This window comes from Podarcis filfolensis (assembly GCF_964270895.1).
Source record: "Podarcis filfolensis genome assembly, chromosome: 5".
Classification (NCBI taxonomy): Eukaryota; Metazoa; Chordata; class Lepidosauria; order Squamata; family Lacertidae; genus Podarcis; species Podarcis filfolensis.
This window is the reverse complement of record NC_139608.1, coordinates 30,734,442-30,758,202: the sequence shown is the minus strand read 5'-3', so window position 1 is coordinate 30,758,202 and position 23,761 is coordinate 30,734,442. Positions and strand designations below refer to the sequence as shown.

The 23,761-nt window shown below is 42.3% G+C and overlaps 1 protein-coding gene across 2 annotated transcripts in view; it reads right to left on the bottom strand.

Moving 5' to 3' along the window:
- Positions 1-23,761, bottom strand: part of EPHA4 (EPH receptor A4) — a 157,891-nt gene that overhangs the window by 36,812 nt on the left and 97,318 nt on the right. For both annotated transcript variants that reach the window (XM_083613745.1, XM_083613744.1), the window contains exons 6-8: positions 7,402-7,526; positions 6,066-6,225; positions 1,772-1,883 (exon numbers count right to left, since the gene is read on the bottom strand). In XM_083613745.1, the coding sequence (XP_083469871.1) occupies positions 1,772-1,883; positions 6,066-6,225; positions 7,402-7,526 (397 nt within the window). The remainder of the gene's footprint in view (positions 1-1,771; positions 1,884-6,065; positions 6,226-7,401; positions 7,527-23,761) is intronic.

Genomic DNA, 23,761 nt, shown 5'->3' with positions numbered 1-23,761 from the left:
ATAAGTGTTGGCGGCAAACACATCAGCTCCTCCAGCAAGTCTGTCAGCTACCTGGCTCCCAACAGCCTTTCCTTTGACAGCTTTATGGCCACTACTAAAGAGAATCAATAGGAGGGCAAGGGGTTGATGTTTCATTTTCTAAAAAGTGATCCATTGAGGACCAATCACCAGGCACTGTTTATCAGCCTAGGGAAGTGGCATTTTATAAAAAAAATAAAAATGAGGAAGCTGGTAAAGGAATAATCTCAGCGAGACTCGGCAGGCAGAATTCTCCAAGGTGGCAACTCGTAATTAGAAATCCAATGCACCTCACTATCAATCCTACCTTAAATAATAAAGTGATCAATAAAAGCAGAGGGGGTTTCAAGTCATCAGGCTCAGTGATGCTATTTTCTGTAGCAATGGCTTTTAATAAACCTATCTCTCTGCAATACATTTTCATATGTACTTTTCCTCCTGTCAGCGTGGAGGCTGGTGAACCAGGCGAACCACCCACTGAAATCCATTACGGCGAACGACTACTTATCAGATATTATAACCCCATGGATTTAACAGTGTGTGCTTTTTTTTTTTAAAGGAGAAAACAATTTGCAGTAAGAAAGTGAAACAAAAGGAACCTGATCTTATTTATAGAGTACAAGAACATAAAAACAGCCCTGCTGGATCAGACTAAATATTCATCTAGTCCACTGTCGTATTTTCAGTAGTTGTCAGCCAGGTGCTTCTGGGAAGTGCAGAAAGAGGCCGCGAAGACGATACCCCTTTCCCATGGTTTAAGTCCAAGCAACTGATATTCAGAGGGGCACTGATTCTGAACCTGAACTCTGTTACTAGCCTATCTTGTAGGACATTTGTGAGGAGATCCCCTCCCATCCATTTTTGATGCTTTTCTTGATTGGGAAAAGAAAGAGAACTACTTCCCCATCATCTTAATCACCTTCTCTCCCCCCCAAAAAAAGATGCTAATTGTAAGCATTTGGGGATGGAAAAGCAATATTCTCTTTATTTAACCTTTTATTCCAGGGACTATGTGGTCTTAATAACTTCCTTTTCTTTATTCTGCCTTCCTATCCCCACCTCAGGCTAGTCCAGGAAAATACTACTGAGCAGACTGTTTTTTTAAAAGCCAAACCCATAAATATATTTACACTTCTAGAAGCTGAAATAATTGCTTTCCTGTCTTTGGGAGCCTGGTGATGGAAAAAAAGCATTGTCTAACCTGCCTGGCATACAAAATTGTGGAATTTAGTGTTTAAGTGCACCTTCCTTTTTGTTCTGCAGAGGCAACAACTACTGATCTGGCCAAATGCAGAAGCCATCAGAAAACCAAGGCGGCATCTTTTCTCTCTCTGTGTAAGCTCAGATGCAGGGGGTTGTTCCGTTTCTCCACCCCCATTCCCCATTGCCCTGGCACTTCTCCTATAAAATGCTGTCAGCCCAGAATGATGCATTCATTAAAACCCTACATCAAATTACAGTCTCTCTTTAGATCTCATGTTGTTGGCTTGCATCTTAAAACCTCCCACCACCACCAGCCTATCCCTAGGATTGGTTTTGCATTTGAAGGGCAAATAACTCCAGAACTATTACCATTACACTGCATGCTGCTGTGGTAGCGATGTTGAGAAGATCAAAGCAACACAGGAGAGGGCTTGTGATGCAAATGCACTGTTTATGATGCTAATCAAAGAATTTAGCTTTGTTTGGGGGAGAGACAAAAAGCTGCCTCATGAAAGAGAAGGGGGGAAAGAAGGGGAGCTTAAGTTCTTACCTCCTGCTGATGACAAAGGCAGCAATGAGAATGACCACAAGGACAACACTGCCAGCCACGGAGACCAGAAGGACTGTGGGGTTGGTACCTTCGCCAATGATGGGAGATGGGACTAGAAAGAGAAAAAGATATCTGTTAACATTCTGTAGTTATGTTACAGGCAGGAACAACGCAGGGAAGAGTGCTTGGTTCTGCAGCTGATGGGCAGACAGACGCAGTTCAATGCACCACTCAAAGCCACTCTTGGGCCTTTTCATTAGCTATTCATTTGCCATAATTTTCCAGGAGGGCTTAATTAGCAAAAGGCATTATGCTCAATAATGGTTTTGGGGGGAAAGCTCATCGAGAATAAGGACTCCCCTCTTTCTCCCCTTCATGTCTACCCTGAGAGTATAATGGCTGATTTAGCGCCCACTGAGCTGCTTCCCATTTTATTTGATTTAAAATGGACCAGATGCTCATTCCTTGACTATGAGCAAGAGGCAGACTCAAACAGAACAAGATGTTTTTGACTGTCTTAAAACGGGCTAGAGCACGGCCCATTTTCATGTGCGCTGCCTGAGGGATGTTAACACCAATAGGCACAACCTGAACTGATTAACGTTTCTCTGTGCAATGGAAATTAAATATCCTTTGCTGCCTGTTATCTCAAGAAGCCATCATGCTTTTTACGTCTGTTGAATGCAGACAGAATGTACAAATAGCTGTACATTTTACTTCCAAAGTGGGGAGACCAAGGGACTGAAGAATGAGACCACCAGTTAGGTGTAGTGCCAGCAACAGTTTTATCAAATGAGAACTTTTGTATTTGATGGGAAAATATGTTATTGGCAGTTGTTATTGGCAGCCTGATTGCCAAGAGGGTCATCTAGAGCAGGAAATAAGTGAATGCACAAAGCCACCATATCAACTGGGGTTACTGGTCTATCCAGCACAATATTGCCTTCCCTGGTAACCAGTCTCAGGCTGAGGTCTTTCTCATCCCTGTTCACTGGGATCATTTAAGTGGAGAGCTAGTAATCGAACATGCAGACTTTTGGAAGGAGAACATGTGCTCTACCACTGAGCTATGCACTGATCAGCACAACTGCTGAATAGCTCAGGCAGGATGGAATGTCTTGTGGCTATGGACAACTTGGATTCATCCTGCAAAAAATAATCCTTGTAGAGCAGGGTGGTCCAACTTTTCATACCAAGTAGGCTGCCAGAGTACTTCAACACGGAACTCATAGGCCACACACTGCCTTTTTGCATGTGGGGGGCAGAAGCTAAGCCAAAATTTGACCCTTACTCAGCCCTCATGCTGTCTTCCCTAAGCCAGAGAAGTGAGGCTCAGGTCTTTGGGAAGGCGGCCCGAGGCTCTGACAGGATCCTAGAGGCCTCCCACCTTCTTCCCCAAGTTGGGAAAATGCTAACTAGGCTTTGGAAAGGAGCTGGGAGGACTCTAGGACCCTGTCAAAAGCCCTCATGCCTCCTTACCAAAGCTCAACACCTCACTTGCCTGACTTTGGGAAGGCAGCATGAGATCATGGGTGTAGACAGGATTTTTGTTGTGGGGCAGGCCTTTTTTGGGGGGGCAGGACCTCAGTTATTTTTATTGATTGGGAGGGTACAGAAAAAGGCTTTGAGGGCCACATGCGTTATGTGGGCCAGCCACGTATTGGACTGCCCTGTTGTAGAGACTGGCTGCCCACAATATTGAATCACTTCAGCTCATAATGAAGAAGGTTTGTAGGAAATCACCCTGCTTACTATGGTCCCTGACCAACACTATAGTTTTGTAGCTTCAACTGAAGAGCTAACCATTAGTTCTAAGCATAAGCAAAACAGAGGCTTGCCATGACAAAGGCCCAAAATAATATGAGAGCGAGATAAAATGGATTCTATCAGCAGACAGCCCAAACCCATAGCAAGGCCAAAATATAAGAATGACAAGAATTAAACGAGAATTGATGAGATCAAGAACAGATAGGAGGGTGGGTATTTAGGGAGGGCAAAGAAAAAGCCTCTTTTTGGACTTTTCTGCTAGAGGAAGCCTGAGGAGAAAAGTTTCCACTGATGCCCGCCTCCAATATTCCCCACCCCAAGTGAACTGGCATGAGGGTGTTTGGCAAAGAGCCACCCTGTCTCTGCTGTGCCAGGCTCAAACTGAGGAACTAAAGGGTTGCCACTTGTGGTCATTTGTAAAAGTGTAAGGGGAGCACACAATGTTCCTCCCTAGAACGTATCCATGTATAACATGCTTATCTTGAGAGAACCAATAATTATTATAAGGAATTTATTCTTTGCCACTTGAGATGTGCAGATTTATGCATAGAACTCATGTTAGCATTAAAGGAAGCCAAGCCATTAAATCCCCCCCCCATGAATCAATGGGGGATCTTGCTGCAGAGTAATACACAATGTATCGTTCTATCGTTCCTTATTAAGACTTCCTCATTAAAATGTTGAAAACAGCTTGCATCAAACACACAGGATATGCAAATGCTAGCAAATACCATGTTTGCTGTGGGCGGATTTACGTAACTGCTTTATTTCATCCACAATGTGATTTTCTGCATTCACTCTCTGGATCCTATGAACATGCGTTTCAAAGTCCTGGTTCTTGAACACTTCCAAATATAGATGCATGAACACAATCCAAATGAACACAACACTTCCAAATATAGATGAATGAACACTTGCTGTACTGTTCACAAGTGCAGAATGAAAATGGATACACTCTACGGCTAGAGGGAATGTATGATTGCCGCAGAAAAGGTTTCTCCTGCGACCTTCTCTTCTGTAAACGTCTAGTGACATGATCTCACCACACTGCACATCCTTTGTCATGTTCCCTGTGGAGACTTTTTGGCAGGGCTGGTCAGAGAGGGAGGTGGAATAAGAAGAGAGTGCAGGGGCAAGTTGTGCTCACGAGTGTGTTGATCTGGATGCGGTGGTGGGGGTGAGTCGTTTGTTGGGAGAAAGCCCTGCCCCAGTGGCACCTGATGTCCCACCTGTTGAAGATGGGGAGCCATACAGTCCAGTCTCCACCCTGCCTTCAGCTAGCAAAGCACTTCCCATCCCAGGGAAGGCATATGGGCCTAGGTCAGAAAGTGAGCCACTTGCGCCAACCCTGACTCATCTTCAAGGATGTACCATCAGCTACGCAGGTGCAAACAGACTCGGTCTACTTGCAGGAGTGCCCAGCTCTGTTCCTTGGCAAGACATCCACTCAAATGGTTGTGCCTGCTCCACTCTTCAAAGGGAGAGTCAACGGTTGAGACATTGTATCTTACAGCACTGTTTTGAATGCCTGACCTGTGTACCTGTAACCTGAATTTTGGAATACAGTGGTACCTCTGGTTACATACTTAATTCGTTCCGGAGGTCCGTTCTTAACCAGAAACTGTTCTTTACCTGAAGCACAACTTTAGCTAATGGGACCTCCTGCTGCTGCTGCGCCACCGCCACACGTTTTCTGTTCTCATTCTGAAGCAAAGTTCTTAAACCGAGGTATTATTTCTGGGTTAGCGGAGTCTGTAACCTGAAGCGTATGTAACCCGAGGTATCACTGTAAAGCCTTTGGTAATAATCGATCCAAGGGTCTGAATGAGGCATCTACGTTGGGGAGCCAGGACATCACTTGACTGGCAGCTGCTTGCAGAAGTGGGGAGACTTACAGAAGGGAGACAGGATGTTCTGCATTTTCTAGGTATTAATGGAAGAGACTGGGAAAGCAAAACTTTGATCTATTAGAGTCTAAGGATGTTGTGAGGATTTTGCTACTTAGCAGGACCTGCTTGATCCCTTCATAGTTTTTGCATGATGACGATGATTGTATTTAGTCCATACTTTCCATGAAAGTTACAAAATATATAAAATACCAAACACCTTGCTAATCATTTAAAACCAAATACACAGAATAAATAACACATTTAAAATGTGTGCATCTAACAATAACTATAAAAAGGACAAATCCTACCCCACTCCTCTAACAGGCCATAAATCATAACACAGTATGATCTAAGGGTGTATGTTTTTTAAGCCTGGGTAGACAGGATTCTTTTGCATCTCTTTTGGGGGGCAATTTCCTCCATTTCCAATCTGAGAAGAAACCATGGAAAGAAAAGTCTGTGATCTGGCACGTTTAGACGCCTGATCAAGGCCAAGCACTTCAAAGAGATTCTGAACCAACAAGAAACCCATTCATTTGTAGTCAATTAAGTTAAATGCAGTGCTGTTTCAAAATGGTGACAGGAGGAGAAAGGATGCCCAGGATTATACCAGTGAGAGATGTGTTATTATTACCTACCAGTGTTGGTTGTGAACTCAAAGGGTCCACTAAAGTCTCCATAGCCAGCTGCTGTCCTTGCTCTCACATGGAAGACGTATGAAGTCAACGGATTCAAGCCCTTGATATCAGTGTTTCTGGCAGCCGTTTTCACAATGCGATAGCTGCGTTCATTTTGGTCCTACCAAGGGAAAAAGACAGAAAGAAGAGCAAATAAACAGTGCTCTGTGAACTCTGGAACTTTACCAGTTGCCTAATCTGTGATAAGGATGTTACTAACAGGGACAGAATTTTCAAAGGAGCACTGGAAACTTTTCTTTTTTGGTTATCTTCAGTGATATGAGAGATTGGCAGAATTGTACATTTTATCATTCTTCTTTGGCTGAAGTCAAAGGAGTGATCGAGGAGTGATTAACTGATAGTCAGTTAATCACTGCTTTGCTTTGCTTTTTTAAAAAAGGCAAGTGAATATGTTTTTGGAAAACATCCGAGATTGTAATCACAATCCTTCTGATGAACAAATAGAACTTTATTGTCCATGCACAGTTCTTTCTCTTCCACCCCTTCCAGTTTATAACTGTGAGAAATGCCTGCCAAGCACTCTTCTCTCCCCTTCCTCCTTTGCTCCCCTCTCCTTAAAAGTGGATTCTGTTTTTTTTCTGTTTGGAAAATGTGTCAGGAAAAAATGCTATAATCTTGTTCCAATAAAAATCTACAACTCATTTTGGGCATTATTAGAAAAGCAAATAAGGTGAAGGGGGTGGGGGAGAGGGAGAGAGAGAGAGAGAAAGTAATTGTTCATTTTGCAGAGAACCTTGAGAGGAAATAGCTCTTTCCATAGATCTGAACTGGGGGAGGAACAAATTATTTGTAGAAATGTCTCCATATAACTTGAAGGAGGTGAAGAAAGTAATTTCCTTTCCTTTATTTTCTATTAAAATCTATCAAACCGCCACCATCATTCTGGGCAAAAGCTATCAGCTCATACAGAGCTCATTATTATTACTGTGCTATATACTTCATTATTACACATCTGTCTCTGTTGTAAGGCTAATGTTGCACTACTTCTCTGCTCTATTGATTCTCATTATAAATAGCCCCACTGGAATCAGATAGTTCCTACGGTGAGAGTAAATACAAAATGACACCAGTACTATAGAGCAAAGGGGGGAGGGAGTGCAATATGTTATTCAGTACAACTGCTAAAATGTATGAAATGTCAAACTGGATATGATTTTATAGGCAAACAAACTTGTTGCTGATAATGACCATTTACACAATGACAAAGGTAAACCTATTTGGCCCTGGCATCCAACATAATGGAAGAAAAAGTCATCTCTCCAGGATGAATTAATACCTTTTCATAATATTTGACTTCATATTCCAAGATGACTCCATTCGGCCTGTCAGGTTCCAGCCAAGCCAGTGCCACACTGTGCCTCGTTATTTCTTTAGCTTGGATCAAAGCAATTTGAGATGGAGCTGCCAAGAGAGAAAGGAGGGAAATGTTATACAATGGCTCCCAGAAGAGCCCTAAGTATTGGAGGATGCTGGCTGTTTTGTCTTTTGCACAAATGCAATGTAAGATCCCTTTGGACACAGTCTCCAAAGCAACTCAACACAGGCTTAGCCTTAGGCATGTTGGCTCCACGGGAAGACTATTAAAACACTGTCCACGCAGTAAATTGTACTATATAGCCTGTGAGGAGCCTCCTCCTTTCCCATCACATTGGTCTGATGGCTCTGTGCCCACCTTTCATTCTTTTAGGACTCGGACCCCTGATGAGGTCTTTCAAGCTACCCTGGCAAGGCGCAGTAATGAAATGTTCTTTGATGACATCAGTAGCATGCATTCATTCATCAGGTCTGTTGGTACATTTGTACCACACTAAAACCAGCAAAAAGCATCTCTGGCTACATACAATAAAGTTTAAGCTACCACGCTACATAAAAAGTAAGCAACATTCATTAGTGAGGTAGAGTCCAAAGAAGAAGGATTGGCCACCTAATTTTTTGGATTAGTTCTCCCAGATTAATTTAGGATTGGACTCGGGCCCCATCTAGAACTTGGGCCAATCTAAATTGATCAATTTAATCACTCGCTCGCTCGCTCGCTCGTGCGCGCGCGCACACACACACACACACACACACAATGCAAGCCCCCCTATTCCCCTCCCTCTCCATGAACCTTCCTGTCACTTTCAGGCAATTTGAAAAAGTGGCATGAAGCAAGCAGGAGTTGTGACTGAGGAAACTCTTGGATAGTGAGACCTGAAAAGGACCTCAGTGGGAACCTTTAATACCTGGAAAGGTATGGGAGAAAGGTATCCTCTGGGCCCTGCAAAACTTTACATGATGTTGGGAGTAGGACAAGGCCCAGAGGACTTTGTCCTCCCATTTTAACCTTCCTGTGTGTTACAGTCTTCCAATGAGGTCCTTCTCAGGTAGCCGCCATTAACTGAGTTCAGGTGGTTGGCGAGAGGGCATTTCCATAATATATAATTTATTTATACTATAGTTGGAAGGGACCCTGAGGATCATCTAGTCCAAGCTTCTGCAATGTAGGAATATGCAGCTGTCCTGGATGGAGATTAAGCTTGCAACCTTGGCATTATCAGCACCATGCTCTAATCAACTGAGCTAGAGCCTATATACTACTGATTCCTGGAGGTTAAAGAGCAAGCTCTATGGCCTAACACAGGACTTTTCTTTGAACATCTAACGCTGCTTTATACCAAGTCAAGCCATGGGACCATCTAGCCAAGTACAGTACTGTCTACTCTGACTAGAAACAGCTCAAAATCACAGATCCCCCCCCCCTCAGCCTTAATTAGAACTTCAGAGACTGAAAGCAGATATCTGACTAATAAACTATGCCGCTCTTGCTTCATTAGGACACATGAAAACTTTCAAAGAAGACTCACAATGTAGAATTGTGAATCTGAATGTAAATGATCACAGAATAGGCTAGAAACTCTAGCAGATTTTCTCCATTCTTGCTTTTAGGATTTGACTGTGTGACCTTCTGGTCTCCTATGAATGTTCTCTCTTCTTTATTGTTTTCACACTTGACCCTTCACTAGGCTTACTGATGAACATACAACTTTGGGTTGATTCCAATGCTAACCCTGCTCAGCGCAGACTCATTGAAGTTAAGGAGCATGACTAACTTAGATTCATTCATTTAAATGGGTCTACGCCGAGTAGAACTTAGTTAGATACAACCTTTTGCTTTTATTTGTTATTAGCTAAGTAAACAAATAGTTTTTCCTAGTCCACAAGATCAGATAGGTATCAAACTGAGTCATGCAATAAGCTGCCAGCAATCTAAACAAAAGGAATTGTCCACACAAGCATGCATTTGTCATTGCCAGCTACCTAAAGAGGTGCAAGTGAGAATGAGGGGAAGGAAGCTCCATGGGCACTGGGCATGCAACACAGCCAATAACTAGAGAGAACTTGATTTGAGTAAAGTTTGATTTCACTGGAGAGCAAAAAATAAAAAAGGTCAATAGGCTTTTTTGACAATTCAACTAGTACTATAAAATGGATAAAAGTCCACGCTTCTTTAGAATTAGATTTTTGAACGCAATACGGAGAGCTAAGATAAAACAAACAATGGGATAAATGAGAAACATCTCAATAGATGTTCCTGGTTGTTTACCATACAGCATCATTGGTGCCCGGACTTGAGATGTTTAACAGGCCAGGGGACAATGCCTTTCCCCTTTGACAATGACAGTAACAGATTCGTAGTTCTGTTGGAGGAATGGGCTTCCTGAAGATTTACGATCCAGGCTGCCCACTCTTTGCTGTTCTGTTACTGTGTGGTCACATCTCTAGCCAGCTGTTATCAAGTCCTGCCACAACTAACAAGCACTGGTACAAATGATGGGGGTCTCTGGGGAAGAAAAGGGGGCATTCAGGGAAATTTTAAAAAAATCTTATCTGCAAAAAGCTGTTCTGTAGAGACAGAGATTAGGCAGCTTCGAAAACTGAATATATTCCCTCCTTTGTCCCTAAAACCCTAGAAATATGCAGGTGTTTCAAAACAACAGGAACCAACAACAACTGCAGGGTGGAGATCTATGGAGACCTTTCAGAGTGAAATCATAATTCCATCCCATACAGAAAAAAACCCCCAAAGAAATAGCCACATCTTATGGGGGGAAATATAGCTATCATTGAACATTTTAATATCTTTAAAAGGACCTCATTGAGAATTGTTTTAAATAACTAAATAGATAAATGTCACATGAAACAGCAACAGCAAAAAGAAAACCGGACATGAAAGCTTCAAAACTACTTGACCATATCAGACAGGTCTGATGGGAGAAAAACGAAGCAGCAGGCACCACACATATAGTCACAAAGGAACTCTCTGGGCTGAATTGCGTCTGTCAGGAAGACTGTTTCTTGATCTACTGCTTGACAGTTTGGCATCTCTGTTAGAAATGACTCTGGAGCTCTGCTCCTGCCTCCCTCAACACGTCTACCCATCTGTCTGTTTGTTCCTCACCCAGAGTCTCATGTGCATGAAGATATACTGAATAACAGAAACAGGGAGGTTTCGTTCAAAGGGGTGCTATCAAGTTATTTATAGAAGGTACCCAATACAGTCAGAAGCAACTGTCCTGGCTTGATATTCATGTTAAACCTTTAAGTCGAAGGAGACTTTTTTCAAGGATAAGTTCTTATTTTCTTTTCTCTCCCCCTCTGCAGTGGCATCAAAAGTCAAGGGAGAAAATCAGGATAAGTCACCACCACCGTCTACAGTAAAAGCAGATTAGTGACAGTCCAACCAGAAAGCCAAATGCCTTCATTAATGAGTGAGTCTGCAAGAGCAGCTGAATCATTCTTTCATAAATAATTTTTCAACAGCTCTGATTCGTTCTATCTTTAAGAGGATATTCTTTCTTGAAGTGGGGGAGGGAGGTGTCTTCCTTTCATTTTTTACCAGTCACACATAATTTGGAAACAGAAAGTATCACTGTACAACAGACGCTGAAGTGATCTGCTGAAATCTATGACCCAAAGTTTCATACCTGTGTTAAAAATACTGATAGAAAAGGGTGGAGTGACAGCTAGGGCACCACTCTTCTAAGCATCCTTCTCAACAGAAGCAGATCTTGCTGTTTTTAGTCAGCACCTAAAGCTTAACAAAATAGGTGCTAACTAAGAGTCCCCTAATTGTTGCATCAATATAAAGCAGCTATTGTGTACAGAATCAGTGTAGGATAGTTGTTAGAGTGTTTAGACAAATGTTTAAATCTCCATGCGTGAACAAAGCTCATCAGATGACCCGGGGCCAGTCACTGTGTCTCCACTTATCTACCTCATGGGGTTGTTGCACAAACCTTGGCGATCTTGGATTAAAGGCAAGTGAAAACTATATTCCCTTCCATGTTGGGTCCATGTTGTGCTCGGCCCTGAAACTCTTCCCCAACCGGCTTGTGAGCGGGGCTTGCCCCGCTCCAAGCCGGTGGTGCCACAGTTATGCCAATGGCCTTTAACCAATCAGCAGCGTGGCAAGGTTGGGGGTGGGGGTATCTATTTGGCAGAACGATGTAGGGGCCTCCTTTTGTTTCGCGCTGCCGAACACCTGCCCACCCACCCGTTAATTAGGTCGTGTTTGGCCTTGCTTTGGACTTCAGTTGGTTGCCTGTTTTGGAATGGGGGCCAGGTAGGAATTTTTTTCAATGTGGCAGATTGGCTGTGGCCACTTGGTTTTTGCCTACCTCTTAGCAATCGTCACAACTTTGTAAGGTTTGGCGGTTAGGCATTGGTTTAGGGGAATGTGGGGAGGGGTGGTGCGGCCATCACCTGCCCCTCCAATGAATTGGGTGTTCCATTAAAGGAATCCGGGGGTCTGGATCTCGTCCAAAGCCCAGAGAGGGGCTAGGGTCATGCCAGGACCCCCGAGAACCCCAGGGGTGAGCACCAGTCAATATACACTGACAGAGATCCCCCTGCTGGTTGTTTACCCTTCCAGGCTTCCTGCAGGGTGGGGCAGGAGCCAGATATAGTTTGATACCAATGCCTAAGCCAATACCAGTTACATTTGTGTATTTTCATAAAGTTGTGGCCAAAATTTGCCAATTAACATCTAAACTAAATTCTGTCTCCACTGTGTCTTTATTTCCATTCAGGATGGGTTTTGGGGCTCGAAGCACAACCCAATAATCCAGAGACGTGCCCCTCACTTTTTTTCTGAAGTGTGCAGTCAAGAAAGCTAGTTGCCAACCAGGAATATGCATCTTATATACTTATTATTGGGGATATGCATCTTATATATTTATTCCATAGATGGTATGTTATCCATTGTATGTTCATTCATGCAGATAACATGTTTCTTGGTGAATTCGGTATGCTCTGGGAGTGGAATGAAGAGGAAACTGTCCCTGAGTAAATGGCTGTGTAACTTTATGCAGGCCCAAACTCAGTACTTCACAATCTTGCCCCTCACTCAAAAAGACTTGCTCCCTACTGTTGTGAATGGAGCAATTTTCTTTTATCTACTTCCTCAGTACTCTACCATTAAACACCTACCAGTAGTTTTATTACTGCTGTTCCGTGCTTGTGGCCTACAAACAAAGAATAGGACAGCAGACTTGGAACAAAACTTTGCCCAAACAGCATAATAAAGCAATTTCCTTAGGCTAGCAAACGCTGAGTTATTGCAGCAGGCCTTTGGCACTTGCTAAATATGGTAGAGTTCAGGTGACACTATTTCATGACTGACTCAGAGTAGAAGAAAGTAACAAGAAGAAATCAACTAAGTGAAAAGTCTTTGGTCTGCAGGAAACCAATGACAATGAGAATCCTGAAGATCTGGATAGCACTACACAGTAATCTTTGTGCACAACTAAAAGTGGATCACTGCAGATATATATATTTCACATCAAATTAATTCAGTTTCTTCAAATATTCTTTCATCCTTAAGGGGAACATAACCATGCTTGATGGCTTCAACATGTTGTCAAGGATCAAAATTAAATGCTTGAAAGCAGTAATGATACTACTGTGATTAAGAGTTTTACCTTGTTTGAGGGATGCTAAAAGCCTGCTTCATTATTAATTACTTTAAAGAAAGCTGATACACTAAACTAGGATAAATACTCCTTTCTCAGTTGAGAAAAGAACTATTTAAAAATAATATTTTCAAGTCAGCTTGGTGCTGGAGCTTTTGCATTCAGCAACACTCTTATGACTTCCAAGTTTATTGAGGGTATGTCCCTCATTTTCAGGTATGGGCATAGTCACACAGCAAACTGGGTGTGCACTGGCCATGTGAAAAGACAGTATGGCCAGTTGCAGAGCTACAGTGAAACATAAGAACATAGGAAGCAATTAAATATTACATACCCCAGTGCTGCTGCTCTGTACAGACGTTTCTTATAGCTAAGTGAGTTTAAAATGCAAGCTACAGTTGAGGACGATAGTGGTTTTAAAGTTTAAACACTACCTTACTCTGTAAAAGTATAATGACAAAATCTTTATCATTCTGCTCCTCTGCCTCCAAAATCGTTTCTTGAAAGGCAAAATTCAGATCATCATGCCAACATGAAGCAACTTCAAAATCTGGAACTCTGACAGCTGCAATATCCAGCCAAAGGTTTCTTCCCTTGATCTCGGTGAGAGAGTAGGACACATATGTGAGAACACGTGTGTAAATTTCTTTCACGGAAATCAATGAGACGTGCAGCCCAGTTCAAGGCATACTTATTCCAAAGTTAAGCTGCACTGTGTCCAATGGAACTTTTTCCATGTTAAGTGTGCATAGTCTAAGAGCTTTAACTATGACTGGATCATGCCCATAGATTTTATTTGACCACTACAAAGTTACGAAGCAGAGATTGGCAAATCCTCCTTGTTTTGTTTAGGAAGGAAGCTCTTGATGAGGCAGGGGGCCTGCAGTACCACTCAAGCGAGGCATCTGTTTAGTCTGAGGACTACTTGTTTTATTTCTGCTTGCTTGCTAAGAAAGCCTGTTGGCACGTCCTGACAAAGATAACTTAATACTTGCCAACAGAAACATGGCAGGAAGCAATGTGTATGTTTCCTGTATGTATGAATGCCAGTTTTAAACAAACAGGAAAACAAGTCTTTCAGTAAGAAGGTAATTTATAAAAATCTGTCTGAATGTTTCAGCCACTTACCAAAAAAAAAGAAGCAAAAGAAAAGAAACATTCCCAAACGCTTGAATGACAGTGATTAACATAACACGGGTGGTTGGAGTTAGCACTGCAAAACATTTGAAGAAATGCTATAAGCAATTTGTTCAATTTGGAATTAGCCAGTGGCTCTCTAACCTGGGAAGCTGGGAGACTGCTGGGCCCCATGTAGCTGTAACAAAGAGCAGAACTTGATCCACCATAAATAGAACGCCAGCTTTGATAAATTGTGCGGCCTATACTAATTTGAAAGGCATGGGATAATAAATAACCTTAGGATAAGGAGAAAGAACTTCAGAAACTGGAATGGGAAGCAGCCATGGACATCTGAGCTTCTTAAGAGGCAAAAGTACAGTAGAAGAATTCCAGCACAAGTTGTGTCAATGCTTTGCTGAGAACTACATAAATTGCCGTCTGTCCATGTTCTAAGATGCACCATGCATTTCATATCAAAGCTACAAGTGTTGAAGAAGAAGGCATTACCCACCCTACTTCATTTAGACATACTTTCTGTAGTGGTTTGTTAAGCTGCCAAACACAGGGTGCCATTCAGACATGGGGAATATTGCGGTAGTTTGCCTGATTGTAATGCTAGTGCTTCTGTTCCATTTTCTCATGTTCTTTTCACACTGCTGGACATGCTATATGGTGGCATGTTGAGCTGAATTCGATTCACACCAGTAGGTGTGGCGCGACACAAAAATGAATGTCATTGGACAACTTTGCTAGTCTCCTACCCTTTCGGTGCATATGTGCTTCTGAAAATGGCAGGAAAAACCTGTATTGACAGTAAAGGTAAAGGGCAAAGGGACCCCTGACCATTAGGCCCAGTCGTGGACGACTCTGGGGTTGCAGCACTCATCTCGCTTTATTGGCTGAGGGAGCCGGCGTACAGCTTCTGGGTCATGTGGCTAGCATGACTAAGCCGGTTCTGGCGAACCAGAGCAGCGCACTGAAACACTGTTTACCTTCCCGCTGGAGCGGTACCTATTTATCTACTTGCACTTCATGCTTTTGAACTGCTAGGTTGGCAGGAGCAGGGACCGAGCAATGGGAGCTCACCCCATCGCGGGGATTCAAACTGCCGAACTTCTGATCAGCAAGCCCTAGGCTCTGTGGTTTAACCCACAGCGCCACCCGTGTCCTTGTATTGACAGTATACTGCCCTAAATTTATCCACTTTACTCCTGTGATTTTCCAGATTAAAGGGGCTGCAAATGGATTTTTTCTGGACTAAAAAAGCACAGAAATAAATGCTAAGAATGTGCTATATTTCATCAGTGGCTTTTACATCACATGAAAGCTCAAATATAACGCAGAAATCAGCAGTTAAGGAAACATCAAGGAAATGGAATAAACTGCCATTTGAATGTAGCCATAGTGTTGAAAACACACTATACAATGTTGTAATTGGATAAGAGTGTGGGCTGTTCCCTTTTAAGGAAAGACTAGGACTGCTAAGTTTCAGATTTGGATGTAATGTTGTATAGTGATCCTACATGCGGAGCAGACTAATATGATTAGCGGCAGGTCTGGCACATCAACAGCAACCCAAATACTATTTTAAAAACTTACCTCTTTGACTTATGGGCAAACATCAGAAGGTGCTATTTCTCTAACCATGTACACTACGGCTTTTGCTTTAACACCAGCATCGCTTTCAAGCCACCCAGATTTGCCAGCAGTATTTTATTCTACCTCCATTAAACACAGAAGATAACTGTAGCAGATCCACGCCTCCAATTTACAGTTAAAGAGAATGATTGCTGGATTTTAAATTTTATTAGCTCTGCAGACCATTAAACTGCATCTCTCACAGCTGGAGCGACTGCCAATCCATTGTACACAAAGATGAGACATTCTCTTGGACCAAAATATAAGGCTTTGCTTAGGCAGGGAGTGGGCAGTGGGTGGGATTGAATCATGCCCTAGTTCCTTTACTGTTCTAGGTGATTAAATTCTGAATTACATAAGTCTCCAGGACAGTGATCTCAAAATTCTTCACTCCTTTCTGATGCACTCTTATTAATTCATAACTGTGGAAGAGCATGGTAGAAAACCCAAAGAAAAAAGTGAGAAGTCCTTGCTTTCCCATAGCCAATACATTGGCAGGTTAAGAACTGACAGAAGGAAGCAATGTTGAGAAGGAACAGCTAGCATTTATATGGCATACATAATGGTCCTTAAGGTGAATCCAACAGTGGTAAAGAAATAAATGTAGAGGAGAAAGAAAGACATGAATGGATGACCCCATTCAACAGAATGCATTTTATTTGCTGGTTGCCTATGTCAAGAGGGAAATGTTGCAAGAACGGATTTGGATGAATTAAAGCCATGCTGTGAACTCTTAGAAGGTTACTGTTTGGTACTTCAACAGTGGGACTAGGAAACATGCTTCATCCTGATGCCCACATTGTCTTCTGGGCAACTGTCCAGCGGTGGAGGCAAGGGAAAAGGAGGAGGAACAATACATATGAATTTTATCTTTGTACAGTAAACTAGTTTTTACACAAACCCCTCTCTACGCCCCATGCAGGCAAGCAAAAGGCTTTATGCAATGAGTTCAAGGCCATATTGCAGGCAATGCAAAGCAGTGGTTTAAGAGGACGTGTGGCTTGGAGAGAGTCCTGAGGGCCAGAGAGAGAGAGAGTCTGGATGGGCTGCATTTGGGCCCCCGAGCCTGAGGTTTCCCCCATCCCTGCTCTACAGTATGTGGACAATGGGTAAAAGCTGAGGTTAGATACACTCAGAACAGACCCACTGAAATAAAAGGCCTGGTCCATGTATTTTAGTGAGTGTACTCTTATGACTAATGTTGGGTATCACACCATGAAAATTCCCCCACATTACCACCCCTTTATAGCTGTTCAGGTGTCTGAGAAATGGGTAAGTAGTAATGTAAGGTTTTAATTCCCCATATTGTTACAAGTGCTTTTAGTAGTAAGGAGGTAAGCTATTTACATAGCTAGCACATTGTCCCCATTCATCTGCTGCCATTTCTAAATCATAACTAATGATAATTCCCTAGAAATAAGTAAAATGAATTATAGGGAGTCATTTAAGCCCACCTCTAAGCTTGGATAAACGAAACTGACATTGGAATAAACACCACAAAAATACAAGGTGTGAAAAGAAAGCTGGTGTGTGTATGGTTGGTAATTTGATTAAATATAAATTTCAGCAATGTGGTTCCTAGAATGCATAAAGTTGGCCTTTTCTGTTGTGCCATGTAATGTTTTGATGGTGTTAATTTGAGTGCTCTTTGTTACGACTGAAAGCTATGGATACTTTTGTTCGCCCTGAAAACTCTAATACAAGAGGTGGGGGCTGCAAACGAATCTATGCCATTCTGGCCGGCTAATGAACTGCAAACCTGTTCTTCACTTGAGGGACTGCCATAAAGAGCGAAAGGTCGGAAGGGGAGTGGGAGGCAATGTTGCTCAAGCCTCTTTCAGTTTACCACCCACAACTTTTTACCTGTAAATGGCTCTGTAATTGGATAGAGTCCATTCTCCTTCATCTGAAACCTGTACTTTCTGTGGCAGAAAATTATAAACCATGTGAAGCACAGAGGAGGGGAGAGAACTTCATTCTGTGCACTGCCTGGTTGTAAAAATAAAAGGAGGTCAGTTGAAAGCAGAGTCAGAAACTGGAGAAGGGTCTTTGAGCCTTGAAATGTGCAAGCACAAAATTAAAGTCCTACTTTAGGGTGTCAGCAGCAGCTTAAATTACAAGTTCCACATTTATTTCGGTTCACCCAGCATTTACTCACCTTTTGATTCCAACTCTGTGTTTTGAATGGGGGGGGGGGGGAGTTGCATTGTTTGATATTCTAAATGGCAATACACGAGAAGAGAAAGCTGCCAGCAAGATTTGGGATTCCTGTTGTGGGGTAAGGGTCAATGTTATTGTAAAATAATTTCAACCATGATTTTTAGAGCTCTTTTGAATTTCATTTTCTCAGGGCTGATTATAATGAGGATCAGGAAAGGGTTCTGGTTTGATTGTCAATTCAACACAGCGATCAGATTGCTCCAGGCTGATTTTCAGCACGTGATGCAGAATGGTTTCTGGAAAGCAACTGCCTGCCAGTATAGACCAGGATTTCTCAGTGTAGACCAGGGTTTCCCAAAGTTGCGTCTCCAGCTGTTGTCGGACTACAACTCCCATCATCCTTAGCTAGTAGCACTAGTGGTCAGGGATGATGGGAATTGTAGTCCAAAACCAGCTGGAGACTCAAGTTTGGGAAACCCTGGCATAGACAGTACTGTACCAAACTAGATGGACCCAATGCCGTGGGGCTGATGGGAATTGTAGTCCAAAATATCTGGAAGGCACCAGGTTCACAAAGGCTGGTCTTAATAATATGTTATTGTTCTAATCATGAAAACCACTTTGGGAGCCTTGTTGGCTGAGGTACAAGGTAAAAGATGTGTTTAATAAATTGAATAAATAAATAAACCACAGGTTTTGTGTTTTCTGTCTTATAAGAGAACAGTATGTTTATCTATTATGATACTTTGGAGAGCCAATTTTCGAGTGTTTTATTTTAGTCTAATTTTCTCTGTCTCTCTTTTAACAATAACAAGACTGATATATTCTAAATTAGTTCTGGGTAAGGGCAATGCAGCCATTACTTACAATTAAAGTGACACACCTCTGCTAAAAGAATTGAAGGCAGCTTCCTCCAGAGCAAATGGTCAGTAGATATATAATCAGGAAAAAATTGTTCAGATGTATTATTGGGGAAATTTTCCTCTTCCTCTGAGTTCCCTCAGAAAAACAATCAAGCTCTGGCATCTCTCACTGTATAGTTTTTGTTTCATGCTTTATGCTTTTTCGCAGCTGTCCCTGTAGACTTCCCTTGTCACAACTCAATCATTTTGCCTTTGTTCAAAAAATCCTCTATCAAAATGTTCTTGCTTTGATCAAGGAGGAGAAAGCTATTCTTATTACTGTCCCATCAGTCCCAGACAGCAAGGTCAATGGTTAGGGGTGGGTTGTAGGCCAACAATATCTAGAGGGCTACAGAAGGTCTAAGCTCCTACACTGTCTTCCATCCAGTCCCACCTCCAGCTGAAACAACTTCTTCCCTTCTTTATGCCATCTATCTTTATGCCCTCACAGATGAATCCTGTACATGTGTACTCAAGTCCACTTCATTTCAAAGTGGGTGCACTGTGTTCCATGACACCACCAAAAGCCTTGTGCTTTCTTGAACACCCTCTTGTCCTTAATTGCCCATAGACTGTAAAAGGACCCAGTATCAGAATGTGGACTGGGACAGGGAAATGTTCACCATAAACCACAATGGTATGTTGATGATGCTATATAAAATAATGATAATAATATTCAAGCAGAGATAAATCTCCAAAACATCATAAGAACCGTTTTTACTTCTACAGCATCCATTTCAAAGCCCAAATTCAGTTCCAGAGACATTCTGATCACAATCAAAGTTACTGGCAGCTTCAACTGCAAATGAGTGCAAAACCAAATGTAAATTAAAACAAAGCAGAAGAGGAAAGGATTTGCGAGGATGCTGTACCCCCACTACGTACAAGCCTCCCAAGGGGCTCATGCTGCACAATTTCAGCATCTTGGTATTCAGGGCCAGCTGCAGATTTGAGCCCCTGTCCAAGAAAGTGCTCTGCAGTGGACCCCTTCCTATACCCTTGAGCTTACCTTATGGCAGTACAGTGGTACCTCTGGTTACATACTTAGTTTGTTCCGGAGGTCCGTTCTTAACCTGAAACTGTTCTTAACCTGAAGCATCACTTTAACTAATGGGGCCTCCTGCTGCTGCCACGCCGCCGCCACGCACTTTCTGTTCTCATCCTGAAGCAAAGTTCTTAACCCGATGTACTATTTCTGGGTTAGCGGAGTCTGTAACCTGAAGCGTCTGTAGCCTGAAGCGTCTGTAACCTGAAGCGTATGTAACCCAAGGAACCACTGCAGAGGCTTGCAGCCTTCATTTTGATTTCCCACAATGCCTCAAAGAAAGACTATGTCAGTGTTTTGTGGGGCATTAAAATGGCAGTTCTGCAGAGCTAATCATCTAAGGCAGCACAGCTGTCCAAGAGTGCCATGTGTCGACACCAGCTCTGATGGTGTAAAAGAGATTATGTGGATTAACTACTGGCTTTTGGGGCTTGTTGGCCAGATTCTGCAATGGCTCTCAGAGAGAAAGAAGTATCTTCAGGTTCTAGAAACTAAGGAGATGCTCAGAAAGAATGTTCCTATGATGCAAGGGATTGAAGGACGAAATAGAATAGAGGGGAAAGGAAGGCTTGATTTTTATTTTAAAAAAGCTCATCTCAGTCAATAAAATGCTTTCCAAGTGCTGAAGCCTTTAAAAGAGCTTTCTCTCCCCTTCCAATAAAATGCACCAACTAGATGTTTATGCCCCTCTTACAGCTCTCTTGATTTACAAGGGCTGTATCATTCCGTATTGAAACAGACACGTCCGCAAATTTTATCCTCTTAATGCCTAAAGGAAGCTGGTGACATGTGAAAGCAAGTAGACTAAGTGAGCAATTTACAGCAGTGGGTAAAGATCAGACTGTATTTGACTCAAAACATGCCAGACAATGCCTACCCTGCGGAGTCTCGCAGTTTACGGCGTTTGCTACTCATCACTCTTAACAAACACTTTCTTTTTGAAGAGAAAATCACATGTCTTCCATTTGCCATTGAAGCCATATCTCTTTGTGCCCATTCCAACCTTCAGAGGACTTCTTTTGGTCCTTCCTTCCTCACTGTTTGCATAATTGCAGCCTTTCAAACTTTCAACACAGCAGTGGCAGCACAAGGAGAGAAGGATGGCGGTGTGCTGCTGAAGCTATGCCCTGCAGAGCAACTATGAAATTCTAAAGGTAATTCGTCAGCCCTGCTGTCCCACAAAGGTTTTCCCCAACTCCCTTACCCCTGATTTCTTGAGAGATTAGAGGAGAGGCAATTCAGAACACAAAAACTGATTCAGGTTTGCATACAGCATCTTGACGCACAAGAAAATTGAGATGTAGCTATCCGTTTTCAGCGCTGAGCTACGGATGGGAAACTCATTTAGGCCAGAGGACCATAGAGGATAAATGCAAGGGACTGTGGACAATTGCAAAGAGGCAATTATCGTTTGCAGTGGAACAGCATTAATCCACACAATGGGTGTAACCCAGAGAAAATTAGTTACACCCAAGCCCCATTGAAATGAATGGAAAAGCACACTTAAGTTCCATTGTTTTCAACAGAAATCAGCTTTCTCCAGATTTCTAACCAATCTGGGGCATGACATACTTTTCTCACTGGGACTGTCACTTTAGAATTGTTGTTTCTAAAAAGTAAATAATCTGTTAATTGAGGTAAGTCCACACTTATTAAGGCTCAGCAAAGAAAGATTTCCATATAGCAGCCGATGTTCAATAGTTGCTGCCACCATTCAAGCTTCATCAAGTTAGATGCTGGTAGCCCAAATTATATCAGCAGGAGGGCCATCTCAAGTTCAACTAATGCAGACTTTCAGGTTCCAACTGATTTCTGCATCTGTGTGACTAAAAAGGCATTGTGTTTAGGAAGAAAAATGTCTATCAATCAATAAAAGATTTAAAGAGAGAATTGTTTTTCATACTCTGAAAGCAATTCAGTATCTCAGTAACAATGAGGACCAGAAACTTGCATTTCTTTTCATCAGAGTTGACCAATAAAAATAAAAAATGCATCCACAGACATTATGTCTTTTGTTGACTGACTTTCATTGCCATGTTAAGCAAATGTCATATATATATATATATATATATATATATATATATATATATCTTGATAAACTGAATAGATAATACAAAAAGCATGCTTTGTTAACTAAAGGATCATTTCTTTATAACTTATGGACTTCATGATCTGCTCTTAGTGCAACTAACATTGGATGCAACCTACACCGTCTCTGAAAACATTCCACGTTGCGTAGTAAATTTTCACAAAGACTGAAATGCATTTGTGTCCTTGCCATCTCTTCTCATAGAGGTATGTGAGAGATGTAACCAACAGGATGCTGTGAAAACAGAAATTATTTTCCTCTCTATAAAGAATAAAACCAATATAATTTAATATAAAATAGCCAAGTGTATTTAATTCTGCTTTGTCCATTCCTCTCCCCTCTGAAATCATTCTTATAGCAATATCCAATGATGGAACATAATTACATCCAAGTGAAGGGCTTTAAGGACAAAAAACAAAGCAGTGTGTGTTTTGCACAGGACCTTTTCCCATATGGAGTGTTCTGAACTAATAATGGCCAAAAGGCATAAACTATGTACATATGGCCTGGTTTGCTATTTTCCCTCTTTGGAATGTATTCAAGAGAGAGGCATAAAAACACTGTAAATGTCTGATAGTGATTAAGATATTTTTTCCCTCTCCCCTTTACAAGAGCTCTGCAACCAAGTGCTCCAATGACCAAGAAGGCTACTAAATCAAAGGCCGAGAATGCCAGTGCTTGAATTTAGTAATGAAGGAAGATTACATTAATCTAAACAGACTGCATGAAATCTTCCGAGTGCACGCAGATAGCAGCCATACATTTGCATGATTTGTTTGGGCAGGGGGAAACCCCACCGGAGCTTTCTCGTACTGAAAAAAAGAAAAGAAAGAAAGGGGAGGGGAGAGAAAGACACACACACACACACACACACACACGAAAACAAAACAAAAATAAAACACCCCAGCCAAACTCTCTGCACACCAGTTCACACAGATCTAAATCTCCTGTGACATATCTCGGTGAAAAGAGTCACGTCTGCTAGAAAGCTCAGCACTGTGACATTCCTCAGAACGTTGCCACTTTGATTGCAGACTGCGGTAGGCGCACGCTACAGCTCTCCGTGAGCCAATGCAAACCTGTGCAAACAGACAACGCTCCCGGTTCTCCAGATACACGGCCAGCGACAACTGTGTTCGGTTCAATAAGGCTTCTACCAGGCAAGGACCGGCCTCCCCATGAGGGGCAGTTTCTAAACAAAGAGCTTGTTGGTCCCCTTCATCGCCTTACGTATGAATGTATCTGACAGTCCTTTTCTGCTTCCCTCCACAGCTAAAGCTTAACAATTCAATATGGGAGAGCGAGGCTGGGCTAGCGTTCTCATCCATGGATATAATCAGGTCAGCTTCCTACTCTGCTTCTTGAATCATGAGTCAGTGGAGCAATGCAGGGACTTAGAAGCAGGCTATGTTTATTTGTGCTACACTGCATGGCATTTTAATTAGTAACTCGGCGGATTTAAAACCTCTGAATGGACACACAGGGGCAGTTGTGTAGCCCAGCTTTTGTGCTCTCATTCTTGGAGGAAAAATCCTGTTTGAGGACACCAGCAGGGGGTTAATAGAAGCTTTGATAAAGTTCTCTGAATCCTTTTATTGTTGCTCAACTGCAGACTGGACTCTGGTGTCTTTCTGGCTCCTCTTAGGAGATAACAATTAATTTTACTCAGTTTGGAGGAGATGGCTAGGGAGGGGGGAAAAGCCCCCTGAACATGTGGGAGCTGTGAAGGAAGA